Consider the following 18678-nt stretch of genomic DNA (forward strand, 5'->3'; position numbering starts at 1 on the left):
TACATACCAAAGCAGATAAAAAAAAAGCTGTATGTTCTGTTAGAGGAGGCAGAACATAAACTTCAGAACTTTTAAGTATCTGTGCTGGGTATACAGACTTAACAGGTCAGACAGGGTTAAAACTGATCACCAGATCAGTTACTTCTCCAGGTGCAACTTGGGTCCCTGGCAAACATTACACTTAAGATGTGGTTAACCAGTGAACCACATCTTATGAGTCACCCCTGGCCACATGTTCATTCTATTAATAGCACAATAAAACATGGAATAAGCCACAAAGTTGTTACACCTTTGTGGCTGTAACAACTTTGTGGCTGGTTCCCATCACATCTTAAACGAAATGTGTAGCCAAACCGGTGAGCAAACTAGTGCTCCCAGCCTCAGGAGTGCACTGCAGCTAAGGGCGCGCACAGCATGGCAGAAGGTGCGACTACTGGGATTGTGGATAAGATCCTACTGAACCTTTAACTGAATTCCTGTAAGGGGGTTAAGTGTCCAACTACCAATACCTGGCATGACAGCAAAGGGGTAGCAGATGGAGGTAAGGAATAGACTTGAAGTTCCTAACCCAGAGACAGAAAGAAACCATAAAATGAGACACAGTACAAAAGAGGGATTATCAGAGCATACCACTGGAAAAAAATATTCATTATCAAGGAAGGAAAGCCCATGGAAGTAGCAAGCAATTGTTAAGAGCATATGTTAGCTGCTTAAAACAAGGTCCTAGGACTGGAACCTGGAGGAGAATATGGACCTGGGTTCCCCTAACTCTTTCTCTTTAGGTGGAAAAATCTAGCCTTAAATATAAGAGGACATGTCCAAGTGAGCCCTCAGAACAAGAAGGGACTGAAAGCTGGGCACATATCTCACTACTGGGGTTCTGTGAAGCTCTGCCTCAAGGAGGACAAGACCAGAAATGCTGCTTCTACAGACCTACCCACAAGAGAATGCTTCAGTCCCTGACATCCATAGTCATTCATTCAAAATGAAAAAAGGCAAACATTCAGGGCATTTTTACACCTACTCTGGGAGTGGGGGGGTACTTTAATTAGAGTGCAGCACTGTCTCCTGTATCAGCATCCCTGCACTTCAAAATGGTGGTGGGGGTGCTTTAACTAAAGCTCATTGAAAGAGCTTACTCGCCACTTCAGTTAGAGCGGCCCCATTACCATTTGGAGTGCAGGGAGGCTGATGCACAAGATGCAGAGGTTGGCTGCAGCATGCTAATTAGCATGCTCCAGCAGACTTGATTCATTGATTAATTGAGTCTGCTCTGACATGCTGCAATTACAGCACATCGGAGCAGACTCCCAACATGTCTACAGACACCCTCAGGCACGAGTTCTCTTTTAAGACAGAACATCAATCTCCAAACATTTAAGCAGTCTACAGACTTCACCCCCATAAGCGGGTTATAAGTGTAACAATGCCATTCATATATGTTGATGTGGTTTATGTCACTTTGGAAAGAAACGAAGAAAAGCAAGATCACTAGGAAACAAGTTAAAGATGTGGTAGTGAGCACAAACTTAAGGATATAAGAATTTCCATAATGGGTTTGCATGGAGAATGCAGCTGAGAAACAGATTTTCACTATTCATTTTTTAAAAAGTCAAAAGGTTCACATTAGATGCAACATCTAATCATCATCTGAGTAAATAATAGGGTAGAACAGACACTGAAACAGAAATAATTAGCTCATAAGATCATTCAACAACACAACAAAAAACAGAGAACTTTATTTCAGAAGTTAGGAAACAGTTCAACTGCTGGTAGTTCAAGCTCAAATGGCACAACAGCAATTTATACCAGACAGTTACAAATCACCTTGAAATGGCATAATTTCTGTAGTATATGGAAAATGCTAACTAATGTACAAAAACTATTCAGCTTCTTCAAACAAGAAATGTAAATATAGAAGCATTTGTATCTAAGTAGGTGTTCACTAACTTATGCTATCCTTCTTGTCCAGGGCCACTTACCTTGTTATGGTATTAGCCTGTACCCACAAAAGCCTTAAAAATCACATAAATAGTTCTCAGAAAAACACCCAAGAAAAATCCAGCTATTTATTGGGTAATGCATATGAGTTCTTCCACTTCAACTAACGCTACATTAATAAAACAATCTTTCCATTCAAAGACTTACATGATCTAATATACAGTACTTGTATATTTACCAGACTTCCTTTTTAGCTATAATTAAATTAAAAATGGACTCTTCTGCAAAGTTTAACACATTATGTTAAAAATAACATTTTTTTCCTATATGCTGAAATCAACAGAAGGACTAACAGTTAGGCACAGCTCACTGCTAACAAAAAAATCTATTCAGTACCCAGCAGGTACTGTACACAAGACACTGAAAAGTCCAGCTATCATCACAGATTAGCAATGCAGAAGCCATTTCAGCTTCTTTTTCATTCAGTAAAATTCTCCCTATCCCTTCTCCAAACCTACCCTCAATCTTCTTGAGAACAATATTTAAACCCTGATAATCCAAAATGAAACAATTCTTAGAAGTGACAGAGTGCAACTGAATGAAAGGAGGATTGTTTTATATCTCACCTCAAGCAAAGCAGCTGCAGGATCTCCTTGCAGACTCTTCCCCAGTTTATCAACCTCATCTAACAGGAACACTGGATTGTTAACCCCAACAGTCTTCAAACCATTGATTATTCGGCCAGGCATACTGCCAACATAGGTACGCCTATAAGAAACAAATGGAAAAGAGTCTGGAGTGTGAAAGGAAAGGGGGAACAGTAACAACTAAAGATCAAAGGAGCAAACATAAGAATAAACTGCCTTATAGGAAAGCTTGTATAACACCCAACCGCTTTAACTAATGGGAAAAAAGTTATTCATGCTTTCACTGCTGAATATATGTAACTTATTATAGCTAATAAAAGATAAGGTTCCAACCCCTCACTGAAACATTTGGTCCAGGCCGAGAATGCATGCCTAAAGTTCACAGGGTATGACCATTACATGCAGTTGTAAGGATGTCCCCCTTCCTTCCGCCTTCTTTTCCACAATGAGGCCCCTGACAGATGTTAAAGTAAAGGTGCAATGGGATCTGATGTGGGATCCCAATAATTAAGCTTCCTGTCATGCCACACATGCATGGCAGGAGGCATGACTGTGGGATCCCACATCAGATACATTGCACCATATTGCTGGCCTGACCTCAGTAGCTAGCTCAACTCCCATGAGGACGGGGTGGAGGGCACCATATACTCCCCTAGCTGGAACTCCAATCTGCTGACTAGGGCTACCAGCTGCAGAGTGCAGTCTCCAGCTGGGAACCCTGATCAGCTGTGGGGACTCCCAGCCCCTGGAGCACAGTCTTGAAAGGCTCCCCTATGCTTTAGAGGCTGGGCCACATACTGAATTAAAGGTCTGACAGAAACCAGTCACATAGTATGAGTAATGTTGTTGTTGTTGTTTATTCCTCATTTTATCATGCCATTAATTGATTAAACTTGTGACCAGGTCACTGAAGACATGATTAACCAATTAATCACATCTTAAGTGTAACATCTGTCAGAGGCCTAAGAAACAGATATCAGAACTTTGTATCAATCATTCTTTAAGGTTTAAGGACCTAAAGAATAATATACACTGTTACACTGACAAAAAGAAGAGCATGTGATACAATGCAGTAATGAAGTGAGGGCAGCATTCTACCTATGCTGTACATTGTGATGCCTACTCCAGGTGGCTACATCCTTAAACTGGCATCCAAGTCAAAAGATTTTCAATTAATTTCTGGTCAGATGTTACAAAACATTACAAAAAGTTAAATTAAATTAGAATAGCATACATAGAATGAAAAAATCCCTTTCTATTTAGGAACCCAAGTATTCTTTTTATAGTGCAGCTAAGGGAATTATGATCTATATACATGTACACACATGCTGCTTCTGAATTTATCAGCCTTACTTGTCCTATAGGCGTATTCAATATTGCACGTAAAAAGGAGAAAATGCTGATGGCTCAGAAGAAACTGATATACAATGTGCTGAACTGAAGTAGCTATCTCATGACCCCCACAAAGTAGATATGCAGAACAGGCCTAAATGCCTTGTCACATGATCTGCATTACGCTGGCCAGAATAAACAGGATGACCTTTGGAGAGATGCATCTTAAAAACCATGGGAATAGTTTTAAAGCTACTGACAGCAACTTGAATTCCTTGAACCAAAGAGCAACTAGCACCACATCCTATGAGATTGTTAGAGTCTGTATTATAATTATAGAATCATATTCTCTCCTTCAGATAATTACTTAAAAGGCATGTGCAAGTTTATAAATGTTATAACAGGTTCACTGCTATTCTGTAGGCTCAGTAACTGCTGCATATATTCAGGCTCTTTAATCTTGGAAGAAACACAGAACTGCATAGACTGAGATTACAGTTTGTCAAGACCCAAAAGCTGTGGTGAAAAAAGATGAACATGGAAGCATCTATAAACACTTATGATAACTCAGCTTTACCACCATCTTAACAAGTGCTACTTTACGAGTCCCAGGAAGAGTGTGTCCTGAAGAGACAACAGAAGAAAACAGGCAAAAAGAAGTGACCTTATAGCTAAAGAAGCAAAAACCATAATGAGAATATTTGGTATCAGTTCATCAGTCTATACATGCAAGACTTGTAATGAAAACTCTGGTGGCTGTACAGGGGACTTGCTTCTGTCTCTCCTTAAGTAGGTCTAGAGCTCAGAAAGGGCAAAAGGGATAACATGGGCCTCATGAGCTCTTCAGGGGATGTAGGATCCTGTTCCTGCTCAAAACTTTTAGGTATAGGTGAGCCTGTGGTGATCTAAATGCAGCAACGCTGTTTCAACTTCAGCTTTGCTTCATCCAGCATCAAAATTAGGTTCATTCAGTTCATTTGTATTACTACAGGATCATGCAGATGCAGCAGTTACAGTATAACAGCAGCTGTGAGCTCATAAGTAACAACTCTCCCTTCCCTTGTAAAGTGGCTACAAACTAAGTTTGTGCACACCCACTGCTGGTACCTAAGTCTCAAATCAGCAGGGCACTCAAACACATGCAGAAGTCCCACAGGATCAAGATCTAAATGCTGAATGGTTGGATAGGAGCCCCATTAAGTTTTATAACCTGTATTTCACTACTATTCCTTTCCTCACTGCTACCTTTTTAACAATCTTTAAGCATGCTGAATTAGTTCATCAACTTCAACACAGCTGTTTAATCAGCGTATTAAATTCCAACTTAAAACATACTTGCATTTATTTACATAATTTGATCAGTTAATGTGAAAGACTGCTTAAATTTACAGCCTAAATTTAACAGGTACATGGATATCAATTTACTTTTTGCATGCATTATTAGCTTTCCATAGAGAAAAGTAGATAGTCTATAATTCTGTGCCACAAACTGCCATCATTATAGCTGGACTACCCAAGCTGGGTTTTTTACTGTATTGACTTGACAGACATGAGACCTAGAAGGCTGACAGGTCATGCTAGCTGTGCAAGATGTTAATATAGAAAGGTAGAGAACAAAGACATTACAGAAACTAAACGTGGTATCGCAGAAAGAAGCAGTTCAACAGTATTTTTTTAATTACAAATATGAAATAGATGCCCTTATCTTTTATAGACATAACTGGCAAAAACCTCATGCCTGGGTAAGTTCTTTGCCATATATGTACCATACAGCCAAACAAGCCTTTCAAAGGCATGTGCTACAAATTATTTATGTATGGAACTTTGCTCATATAAATAGTCTTAAGGAAAACTAATGTAGTCAAGTTGCTCACATACATGAGTGTTTGTAGGAGAAAACTTTTAATGTTTGCTAGCTGGTCTACATGTTTTTCACGATGGTCTTCTTCTGGGTACGCTTCTGGCGAAGTGGTGGCAGTCGGACACGGGGTGGGGTGGGGCTTGCACGTGACAGCAGCGTGGGGTAGCGGACAGTGGCAAAGGCCACCGCACGTGAGCTCCCCCCAGCATCCAGCCAGCCAGGCAGCACCTGTGCAGACCACAGAGGGGAGTCAACACCCTTGTCCTCCCCCCACCCCCCCCCTTCCTGGTAGGCGGCAGTGCGGGGTGGTTGATGGTGGCACTCCATCCCTACCCGCCCCTCCTAGCCCCTTTCAAAGTACCCCGGGGATATGTGTACCCCCAGTTGACAACCCATTGTAGAGTGTGTCTACACAAGGACAGCTCTCTCTAGCATAGAGGTGCTCAACCCCCAGTCCATGGACCAGTTCTGGCCAATGGAGTTGCATCTTCTGGCCCACAGGGCTCCCCACAGACCTGAAAATTTGATGGTGAGGGAGTGGTGGCAGCATTAATTGTTACTCCCCTGCTGCCAAATGTTCATACCAATGAGGAGCCCTGCAGGCTGGATAGCATGGTTCTGTGTGCTAGATATGGATGCAGTGTTGGAGTGGCACAGGGCAAGATCCAGCTAGCTCAGGGCTCAATTCAGGCTGCACAGGGCCCAACCCTGTGTCCCACCCCCATGGACTGGCTCCAGACCACTCATCCAGTTTGCGGGGCCAAACGGTTAAGCAGCACTACTCTAGCACAATCCACTGTGAAAACATGTCCAGTTCTTCCTGCTTCTACACATGCCTCATGGCAGAAGAATGCCACGCAGTAAGTGCTGACACAGACACAGGGCACACCCAGTACCAGTCCAACCATGGCAACGTTTTCCATATGCAGTGCACACAGAACAGGAACAAGCAAAAGGGACATGCTTTCCGTGCAGTGCTTCCTAGCACAGTGTAGTAGACATGGCTCATGGTCAAATCTCTTGTGAAACTTGCATCTCTGAAATACGATGACAGGCCTGAGTCTTCCCTGACTCAGCACTTTTATATTAGTGCAAATACTGAACTGCAGAGCTTAATTCCTAATTGACATTGGTAAGAGGGGAAATTGGGGTCTCTACCCACACATTACGCAAGCCACTTTATGACCTTGTTTCTGTGACACACTCTTTCAAAACCTGGAAACAAAACATGTACCTTGCTGTTAAAAAAATGCACTTATAGCTCCTGGAGATCTCTCACTAGTACAATAGATAATAATAAACCTTAGAACATATTTCTCAGAATGTCTGAAACTAAAGGATTTATTTACAATTATGTCTGGTTAAAAAAAATCCTTAAGACCAAAAACCTTACTATGCAAGATTTCTTATTGACAAATGCTGGTCTCATTATCCTCATATGCGTTCTCTATCCTGCTAAATATTCATTCATGTCTACAGCACCAAATATAGAGCGACTTTTAGGAATGTAAGATTACCATTCAAAGCAAAGCATTATGCTACTCTTGAAAGTCTTCTACATACATTTTGAAGAGAGTAAACGTATTAAAGTGCTCTTACCAACAGGATTGCTCCCATTCAGGTATATGGTTCAATAAAAGATTTAACAATTACAAAAGGAAACAGTAAGTTTTGCAGGCAACTTAAGATTTAAAGTAGTAACAAAGATATAAATATGTTACCAGAACAGATTTAGTAGACTGCTGGATAGAGATGTATTTTTAAGGTTTGTGGCAGACTACTGTGAAAAGTTTAATCAGATTTACTCAGACACACACAGTTGCTTGCAAAATTTGTTTTAATTTCACCCACTCTGGCCAAAGCAGAGATGATACAGTATACATGATACAGTATTATTGGGGGGGGAGTATAACAGTGTTTTGCCAAAAATGCCTGCCCTAGTGGTGCATAATAACTGAGTGAAGATTATAAGGGGGATCTTTTGCTATATGACATACTTACAGCATACATGTCAAAATACATCTGAGTTGAAGGATGGTTTAGATTTTAGATAGCTTACAAGCCAATTTTGCATTTCAACAGTGAGATGTATTTAACTGAATCTGCAAATGCTTCAAAGCATACTTCCTATAATTTCCAGGTGGGAAAGTTTTTAAATGTGTAAGAGCTATATATAACTCTTAGATGAAAACAGGTCCTGACAGCAACTGAAATCACTAAAAACGGGGGGCCTGTCTATGTCACTCCTGGGCTGTACCTTAAATTGCCCCTGTGAAGCAAACCCTGCCCAACTGCTCCAGTTTAACACACGACAATTCCCAGGAATGAGGCAACATAGCTGCTTTAATGCTGTCCTGAGCATGCATTCGGCCCTGCTCTCTCTCTCATGTGCTTAGTGGCAGACAGAGTAGGAGCGAGTGGGTGAGGTTTGCTCCACGTCAGCAGCCCCAGCTGTGACTCAGAGAAGGTACCAACACACAGGGATCAGCTATTAGAAATTGTTCAGTTCAACATTTGGATTAACACACAAGACAGCTAAGTGAAGAAAATAATGGATCAAAGAATAAGAGGGTTAATTTTTGCATAAGCAACTTTCACAAAAAATTCAGTTTCCTTGGAAAAAATTAAGATGTTAGTTTAGTGCATATGAAACACCACCTATTCCAGTTTCCAGAAACAAAAGCCATGTCCATGCTACAGACATGGGATGTCTGGCATGGGAATACTAGTATAAAGTACCAGAAGAGGTCCTAGTATGGATGAATCTATACTGAAAAAACTGCAGTATGTACCATTATCAATTAGCCACAAGTCAAATGAGCTATATCAGCAAAAGTTCAGCTTTTCTAATTCTATACTAAGGGCTTCTGTCTGCATATCTACATAGGTCAGTGATCACACCTCTTCTTGCACCAGACCAAAATAGAATATGCCAGCAGAAGATTACAAAGCGAGGGACAGAAGTTACATGTAAACTGGTTTAAGTGATCAGAAACTGGTTTAAACCTGTAGCAGAACAGAAGTTCAGTGTAAATAAATCACTTTCAAAAATGGCCAAAACCAATTTAAGATAAACCTGGCTGGATGTAGTATCAGATTTAACTGATTTAGGTCAAACCGGTTTATGGAACATCTGTCCCAGATCCCTTCTTAGTTCAAATTACTTCACAATCCCCCAGCATCCCAGGATGTTTTGCAGCCCTGGACTATGCTGTCTGCTCCAGTGGAGAAGGGACTGCCCCTCCCCTCTGCTCCCTAGCCCATTTCTTGCCTATGTCCATCAGCCCGTAGGGATGGGGGGAAGGGGCAGGGGAACAAACCCCCAGACCCCTCTAGCCAGGGTCTACACAGCACACAGGGGAGAGGGAAAGCCCCTGTGGTGGGGGTTTCTTGACTCTTGGCAGCCCAGGGAGCGGGGGGGAGGGGGCAGGGGGAGGAGGAATTCTGCCAGAGGAGGGAGAGGGAAGGTATTCCCAAGGCCCTGGGGGTATGAGCACCAGAGAGCCCCCAGTTGCAGGAGAGTGGAAGAATTTCTCTCTACTCCCCAGGCTATCCCTGAAACTCAAAGGGCTGAGGCAAGCAGCTGTGGGGTTCAGGAAGGGAGGAATTCCCTTCAGCTCCCTGGGGCTGCCCTGAGCAGGGGTGGGAGGGAACCTCCCCAAGGCAGGGGCTCTCCAGTGCCCCATGCTAGACTGCATGAGCAGACACCTGGCCCAAAGGATGACTCTTCCCTCCCTGTGGCAGCTGGTTCAGTTGGTTATTGGTTCAATCTAGGCAGTTCAAAGGAACCTGCCTAAATTCAATCAATTCACCTCAGCTTTTTGACCATCTCTACTTAGCCTAAATGTACACCTGACCAGAAGTATATTGCTCATGAATAAGGGGTGATGCAATATAAGTTAGACTACTTGCATATGACAGGCAATTAAAATAATGAGTTGGTTGCTGATCTTGCTTGCACCAGCATGACTAAAACAAGACTCTATTCTTATTTCAAAGAAATATAAACCAAGAATGTAAAGCTATGACATAAAACAAACCAGACATAAAACAAAGCAAACAGTGCAGAAGCAACTTAAAAAAAAAACCCACATTTTTAAAGTTTCTAGTAGGTTTTCATTTTCCCTGTTCAAGAGAGAAGTTTTCTGCTTTCACGTTTGATGCAAATCTTTACATATGGAGTATACGAGTGATGACAGGTAAGGACAGCTGGAAGATGTCTGATAAAGCGGTTCTGTTTTTGTACAGCAATGCTGACTTCATTTTGAGACTACAGAACAGTAGCGGCTACTCATAGGATAATGAAAAAAGGATTCACATGAATTCCAGCTGCAAGCATGTGATCTATGCTTAAATGGGAAAAACTAGGTGTTTCCATACTGCCACATTTGTGCATCACATGGAACTGCATGCTCACCAGAACACTTCTGGTGTCCCAATGCTGTAACTACTTTTTTTGCTGCTAAATCAATTCAATATACACCCTTTCTCCTGCAAACAATCAGTAGCCCAAAACAGTGATTGATAGTTTAGATTTTTTAAAGAACAAAAACAAAAGTGATTTAAAAAAATGGATCTTTTAAAAGCACTAAAGATACACAGACATGTTGCTACCATGTTAACAAAACTTTCTTTAATGAATTCAGCATGGTTAGAGGCCAATAGATACAACACTGGCCAGATGCATTAAGAATGACGCATACAAGTAATTTCAGTCTTGTGCATCCTTCAGCTTAGGCATCAGCCTACATACTGTTTTCTACAAAGCAGCACACATCTCTTTCCAGCCACTCCTGTATCTCTTTTCTCTTGTTTCGTTACCTTTAAATTTATCTGATACGACTCATCAAACAACTCTACAGGTATGTTCCTTTTGCTAAGTAAAACATACTAGAATACAGTTTGCATGAAAAGTTATATGGTACAATTTTATTCCAGCCCTGATCCTGCAATGGGAACCTCATGGATTGAGCCTTTCACCTGCCTACAGCCCCAGTGAAAGTACCATATGGATACAAAGGCAGGCTAAAATGCAGAATCAGGGCCAATTTAATTGAAGGACTTTATTTTCCATACGTACATGAATAGCCTCCATAAACTGGACATATCTGCAGAAAAGTAAGGGTTTTTTTACTAAACTGACATGCAAATCTGACACTTACAAAAACAGTTGTGTATTCGACAAAAGCAGGGAAATTTCAAAGCAGATTTACCAACATTTTTGGTCATCTAGACCCAGCACTCTTTCCTGCCTATGCAGGGGGTCGGACTCGATGATCTATTAAGGTCCCTTCCAACCCTAACATCTATGAACATCACATTAACCCATCCTATTGTGTGTATGGATTCCCTGGACACCTGTCCTAACATTACACAGATGACCCTGAAATGCTGGTAAGGAAGGACGTTTAGATTCAGCTATTAACTAAATGGATGACTAGTATATACACATTTTTTGGTCTCCAGCTATTTATTTCTTAGCTTGGTATTGAGTTACATTAGAAGTACTACCTTCTTCCATCATGTAAAATATTGCTAGCCAAACATTTTTCAATCAGTCTATTTTAAGAATACTTATAGTTAGACTAGCTAACTGCTCATCAACGGTGATGGAGGGGGGGAAGCAAGCAGGGATGAAGCCCCATGCCCCACCCTGTCTAGGCCCACTCCCCCTTTCCCTCCTGCTGCTTGGGATCCAGGCCTGCTCCCCCCACCCCTGCTGCAGCAGCAGGGGGAGGGGGAGGGGAGGAGCCGGGCTGGCATAGCAGCAGGGCAGCAGTGGTTCCGGGATGATCCAGCAGTGGCAGGGGGACAGGAGGAGCGGGCCTGGGCCTGAGGGTAGAAGGAGGCTTGCTCTTCCCCTCCCCTAGCTGCTGCCACGTGGGGCACGCCTGCTGCTCCCCCCTCACTGCCACAGCAGGCCAGCTTCTTCCCCTGGTCAGGCTTGCTCCTCCTCCTCCCCTCCCCCCACCGCCACTGCACCCCCCCACTGTCCCCCTGTCTGGCCCACTCTTCCCCTCCCCTCACTGCCACCGCAGCCACAGTGCACCCACTCCTCCCTGGCCCCCGTCCCCCACATCGGGCCCACTCCACCTCCCACCACGTCGGCCCTGCAGGCAGAGACAACAGAAGGGAGGAGGGGCATGCCAACGCCTGTACTGGTGGCCTCGCCCCCCTGCGGCACACTGACCCCATTCCCCCCCGCTGCTACCTCCAAGGAGCAAGGGGGGGGAGGGATGAGGCTAGCTCTGGTGGCCTCGTCCCCCTCCCCCCAACTCCACTCCATTGTTGCCACCTACAGGGAGCAGGACAGGGGGGAGCGGGGCAAGGACAGCTGTGCTTCCCCTCTCCCCCCCTCCGCTCCATCCCCTGTGTCCCCACCATCATGGTGGTGCACTGCCACCTGTCCGAACACTTCTTCACACTCTGATTGGCTGTTTGTCAGCCAATCAGAGTGTGAACAAAGTGTCATGGACAAACAGACAGATTAAGGCCTTTATACTATTAGAAAAGTTCTCTTTGTAAAGCTTCAATTTAAATAATGCATATAGAATAATATCTGATAATGGCCCAAAGCATTTCATTTTAAAACTGTATTAAAGGTCATTAAAATAAAATAAAAATAGTGTTGCACAATAAGGATGAGCTGAAGAATGTGAAATAAGATTGATAAAACTGTGACTAACTGTTGGTAACTAAAGAAGTTACTGATGACTTCAGTAAATGATGCAGGCAGAGCACTCCCCTGGAAACTGAATACCCAGACTGAAGTCCTACCCCCAACTTCCTCCTGACAAGTATGTTACTTAGCATCTATGTAAACTTCTTTTGGTAGTATTTAACAGCCTCTAGTGGTTTCAGTTTGAATAGCAATATGCAACAAACTTTTAATTCTGTATTTAACAAGTGCAAAGTCATTTAAACACCTGAATTAAGAATATATGAACTATAATACAGAGCTCATATACTTATATATGTAGGCAGTCTTCTACCAATGCCTGAATAATTTGGAAACATGGTAAGACATTAAAAAGTCTAGTTTTAGCTGTATGTCCCCCCCTCCCAAAATCCACAAACTCGCACACGCCTTGGGCAAGCTATAAACTGCATGCTATCACTAAAACACATACAGGATTCACTTTTCAAAATTTAGCTCTCAGTGACAGGAGAATTCTAAAATTCCCTCTGAAACCAGAAGTTTAATGTTAGTAATATCCATTTTGGTGAACATACATATCATGGTGGGACATGCAAGAACAGAACGTTGTTCAGCATAAACAGAAGTTTATAAACAGTTTCCAACCTGTTCTCTGCTCTTTGAAGCACATCAGTTTTTTAAAACAAAAACCCCCAAAAACAAAACAGAAAAAACAACCCGCTGTTCTGGATTTAATGTTCTGCTCTAACAAAGTTGATCTGACATTAGGCAGTAAAAGTGACAGACAATTTAACTGACTAACAGAAAGAGAGCTCAAATTATTTTAAAAACAGCTACTGCACTAAATAGTAGGAAAATCATCTGTAAAAAAGGGAGCCAAGATGCAACGTATTTCATTTGGTTTGATTCTTTTAAACTTCTCTGGCACCTTGAAGCATTTGCACAAACACTGGATATCTCATACTAAAAACATGAGGCTCCATTTTGAATCTACTACTGAAAACTGGTGTAACAAGTTCTTTTATAACAGGAGTGCTCAACCCCTCGCCTGCAGGCCAAATGTCGCCCACAGAGCCATGGCATCTGGCCTGTGGGACTCCCCACAGGTCAGGAAATTTGCCAGTGGTGGAGCAGTGACAGTTAATATTGCCACCCTTCCCAATGCCACACCCCACAGGGGTATATGACTGTGGGAGGAGGCAGTGATATGCCCATGCCCTGCCCCTACCCCTCACTCCCAAGCCACAGTCCCCCCAGCCCTGCTGCTGCCCCTCACTCCTGACCCACAGTACCCTGCTTCCAGACTATGCTGATAACCTTCACTCCCAACGTGCAACCCCCCTGTCCCTGCTGATACCCCTCACTCCTGACCCGAAACCCCCTGCCTCCCCCAGCCCTGCTGATGCCCCTCACACCCAACCTGCAGCCTCCTGGCCCCTCCAGCTCTGCTGGTGCCCCTCACTCTTGACCTACAGTCCACTGCCTGCCCCCACCCTGCCCTGCTGGTGCCTCTCACTTCTGACCTGAAGCCCACTGCCTCCCCCAGCCCTGCCTCCCTCCTCCCTCCGAACCTGCATCTCACTGCCCAGCCCTGCTGCTCATGCAGCTCCCTAATGCCCCAGAAGAACCGCTCCTCACCCACCCCCTTCCCCTGCCCTGCTGCAACCCCAGTACCAGCAGGCATGCACAGATGTGTACACACACGCACCTCTGCCTACAGCTGCCCGGCTGCTGGAATCACAGCACGATTCCCTGCCTCCAATCACCTTCCCCTGCTGTCCCTAGCCCCAAGCAACTCCTTGCTCTGCCTCTGCCCCAGTAAGATCCTGGACATTTGCTGATATTTTAAAAAACTGCCCTGACAGAGATGGAAGGACCCAAAAAAAAGACATGTCCAGGAAAACCCAGCTTGGTAAAACTAGCTTTCCCCCCCCACCCCCCGCAGGGCTGGTCTGGGACTGGGTCAAGCCTCCTTCCTCCCTATCCCATGGGGATGGGTTGGGGATGGGCCATACTCCCTTGCCCCATGGACGGCTGGATGGGGTCCCAGCATGACCACCCTGGATGTTGGATCGGGACAATGAGCCAGATCCGGCCCATGGATGGAACAGGCACCACCCATCCAGCTTGTTGGCTAAAAAGGTTGAGCACACTGCTCTATACACCAAGGTCCATGTTTAACTCTAGAAAAAAACATACAAGCAAGATAAATAATTGTTGGAGAGCCAAAAAAAAAAAGCACGGTGTCACTAGTATTTAAGGAAGAGATGTGGCTTCTAGGTGAAATCTTCTGTCTATTGACACTGATGAAATAAGTGGATGAAGTTGTGGCTGGGAACTTTTGGTCTGCTGGAACTTAGAAACCAATGGCAGGCCACATAGGATCTGCCAACACGGCTATCCAAGGCTGACTAGTATGCCTTATATTTCAGGTCTTCTTATTGTATTTTCCTTGTGCAGCCGTGGTTTCTGTTCTTCTCTAAATGCAGTAAACATGAAAACCATCAGTAACTACAGCTATTACCAAACACTGGGAAAAGTGTTACACCTCAAGGTGAAGGAACTGGTAAGAAGTGAATAGGTAATTTGCATAAACTAAAGGGAAAAAATTAAATACAGTCAAAATTTATTAAGTAATAAGATGGAAAGGATTCTTGTTCATGTTTAAAAAAAAAATGAAAAAAAAATCAGTTCTTTTGGATTCTTCAAGTTCAAAATGAACCACTGAATAAAGTCTTGTTGAAATAAAGCTAATGATGCTGAAAACAAAATATTTTCAATTCCACAAGTGTTATAGCAATAGCCAAATTCCGTTTTTCCCCAGCATCAGTTAAGTATCGGCTTCACTGGATGAGGTGTGCACCCTTATATGCCTGACTAATAAAAATCAGTTGGTGTTCATCTGGTATTTCAATTAATAAAAATATTAATGGGGAGAAAAATCAGAGCCACCCAGAAAGAATAACTGTATGCATGACAGTTTCTCCTGAAGTTCAGTTCCAACCTGCCTAAACACAGGAGATGGAAGTAGCCATCCAGCTGGGAGAGGAACACCCCGCTATTCTTTTGCTTTGCATTTTCTATCTTAATTTCTTCCTAATAATAGCGATGTCAGAACTCACTCCATTGCCTTATGAAAAAGTGTCCTGGGATAACAGGTAACAAACCAACTAAGGAATAATCTTTGTTGATTATCAGAAAATTTTTAGCTTTATAACATTTGGAAATGCACTGAATTTCATCTTGGATAACAGAATTTTTAGAACTGTCCCCTTCTCCTCCCATGTGACATGTACTGGTCCCTGATTAGGCAAAGAACCTTTTACACTATTTTCAAGCCTGTAAGAGTTCCAGATCTACAGATTCTTAGTAAGCTTCCTACTAGCACTGATTGGAGACTAGCACTGATGGTGATTTCATAGAGATCACCATTCTTGTAGCAAATCCTAGCTAAGTAAGCTACCTAAATTGCACCGAGCGAAAGGGATTTTTGCGGGCCACAGAGCCAATATTACAGCCTTTTCACAGCGAGCCCACCTCTCACCACTGATTGGCCAAAGGCCCCTGGTGGCCCTGCCACTCACCACTGAGTGGTCAAGAGAGCAGTCTGTTACATGGCCAGACTCTTGCCACTGACTGGTGGAGAGGGGTGGGCTGCCCTCTCAGCCAATCAACAGTGAGGGGTGGGAGGGCAGAAAAGGCAGGCCATCTTGGCTGCACCCCTTTGCACTAGCAGCTCCCCACTTCCCCCCAGCAGGCTGCAAAGCTGGGCCGCAGTGGCTATGTGGACTGCTGACACACTGAGGAGCCAGCACCTTTTTTTTTTAGTAAGTGTTCTTCTTTTCTTTTTTTTTTTTTTTGGGGGGGGGGTGGTATTTCACAGATCTTGCGGACAATGCAAAATTTCACAGCTTCCACGAAATCCACAAAATTGCACATTAAGTAGGTTTCTACACATTATATACTCTACAACTAAAACAAAGAGCAGCAGCAGACAAGGTTAAAAAGCCCAGTCGCTCTTAATATTCAACATCCTTCAATATTATTATTTCCTTTCTATAACATTCATGTCACAACTAGTGTTTTTAGAAGCATTAATTACACTAAAGATCAAAGAACTACCAGAATATACAGTAGAAAACTTTAAGCACAGAAGGAGGATAAAGATACCTGTGGCCTCGAATGTCCGATTGGTCGCATACTCCTCCTAAGGCAATCCTGTGGAACTCTCGACCCAGTGTCTTTGCAATAGATCTTCCCACGCTAGTTTTACCAACTCCAGGGGGACCCACAAAGCAAAGAATGGGTCCCTTTAGGTTGTTTTTCAGTTGCCTGACAGCTAAATACTCCAATACTCTCTTCTTCAATTTCTCCATGGCATAATGGTCATTATCCAGAAGAACTCTGGCTGCACGAATATCCAGCCGGTCTATGATACACCAATAATAAGGATGTCAGCATATTTTCTTTTAAAATTAAATGTAACTATTTCTATATGGCAGACAATGTTTACTATTGTATGTGAATGGCAAAATCTTAAGCGTCCCTAGAAGCACCCACCAAAAAAAAACCAAAACAATCTCCAAGACTGACGGCACAATATTCAAACCACTACTAATTAAGTACATTTCTCTCTTTCCTTTTTGTAAGGAAGTTAGCCTGTATGACTTGACTATATAGTTTTTTTACCCCCTTGCCACAGTTTTAGAATCTCATGTGGGTGAACAACAGGCATACACTGGTTTATAGCTAGTCTACTAGCACTGATTGGAGACTAGCACTGATGGTGATTTCATATAGATCACCATTCTTGTAGCAAATCCTAACAGAAGAAAAGGATAGTGTTTCCTCCCTCTAACCTTTCCCAAAAGATTTTTTTTGATGGCCTAAAAATGTTTACAGATTGGGCTAGATCAGGCATGCACACTAGTGTGGGGCCTGATCCTGGCATGCAGGGCTGGGTGGAATCTGGATCTGCAAGTGGCACCAGGCAGAGGCGATGTGGGGTCCCAATCCCAGCATGTGGAGCTGGTGCAGACCACAGAACCCAATTCCTACAAGTGGGGTCAGGGGAAGATAGCATGAGGCCCTATAGCCTGATCTTTTCGTGGAGGGCTGGATGGTAGTGGTGTGGGCTCCCAGGGCCCCTACCTCCATGCACAGAGCCCAGTGGAGGCAGCACATGAGGCCAGGTAGGGATAGCGTGGGCCAGATCCAGGCACAGGCCTGATCCTTGGGCACAGGCCTGATCCTTGGGCACAGGGCCAAGGCAATCCAGTCCATGGACCAACCCCATACCACTCATTTGGCCAGTGGAGCCAAAAGGTTGAAAACCACTGATTAAAAAAAAGAAAGAAAGAAATCAGTAGCCTTCCTAGAGTCAATATTAAACAAGTAACCTTCATTGCATTAGGGTATGAAAATGGTAGGTTTCTTAGGGGGACTATCAAAAGAGTAAAATATTGGAACAACTACAAAATTTGTCTGACCAAGGCCTAAAGGAATTAGGGGTGCTTGTATATGAGTGCGGAGGCTGCTCCAATGTGCTGTAATTACAGCGCATTGGAGCAGATGCAATTAATCAAGTCTGCTGGAGTGCGGTAACTACTGTGCTCCAGCAGCCTCCTGTGTCTTGTGTATGTGTCCCTGCACTTAAAAATGGCAGCAGAGGTGGGGGCACTTAAACTAAAGCTCGGAACTGCCATTTTTAAGCACAGGGACCCAGATACACAAGACACTGTGGCACGTTAATTAGAGTGGCACTTATAGGCACCCTGCCCCCCCACCAAAACATATGTAAAAGTGTCCTATATGACTTGGTTCCCAGTTGAAGCAGGAGACTGAACTTAATGAGACAAGAGGTTCCATTCAATTCCATATTACCAAAACAGTGGAAAGAATTATTTTACAAAATAATAAAAATGTCAGGACCTGCTGAAAGAAAAAAAAAAAACAACAAAAAGAGAAGGAAAAAAGAGAATAAGCTGAAGAAAAAGAAAGAAAAGAAGAAAAAGCGAGAGAAATCAGGACCTGTTCAACTTTCCAAGTACTTCAAAGACAAAAAGAATTTTATCATCTAGACTGCTTGACTAAAAGATAATCTTTCAATCAGGAAGAACTAAACATCAAATTAGCACATCAAGGCAGTTTTTGCTGGCAGACAAAAATTCAAGAGCCAGACCCAAGTACACACAGCAAATGTCAAATGACAGACACTTCTCCTAGAATTTCTGCATAAC

The 18678-nt window shown here is 43.3% G+C and overlaps 1 protein-coding gene across 1 annotated transcript in view; it reads right to left on the reverse strand.

The window, feature by feature from the left end:
• LONP2 (lon peptidase 2, peroxisomal) overlaps positions 1-18678 on the reverse strand; it is a 77534-nt gene that overhangs the window by 47647 nt on the left and 11209 nt on the right. The window contains exons 7-8 of the mRNA XM_006262185.4: positions 16610-16868; positions 2568-2709 (exon numbers count right to left, since the gene is read on the reverse strand). Of these exons, the coding sequence (XP_006262247.1) occupies positions 2568-2709; positions 16610-16868 (401 nt within the window). The remainder of the gene's footprint in view (positions 1-2567; positions 2710-16609; positions 16869-18678) is intronic.

Source organism: Alligator mississippiensis, chromosome 10, assembly GCF_030867095.1.
Source record: "Alligator mississippiensis isolate rAllMis1 chromosome 10, rAllMis1, whole genome shotgun sequence".
In the NCBI taxonomy this organism is placed as follows: domain Eukaryota; kingdom Metazoa; phylum Chordata; order Crocodylia; family Alligatoridae; genus Alligator; species Alligator mississippiensis.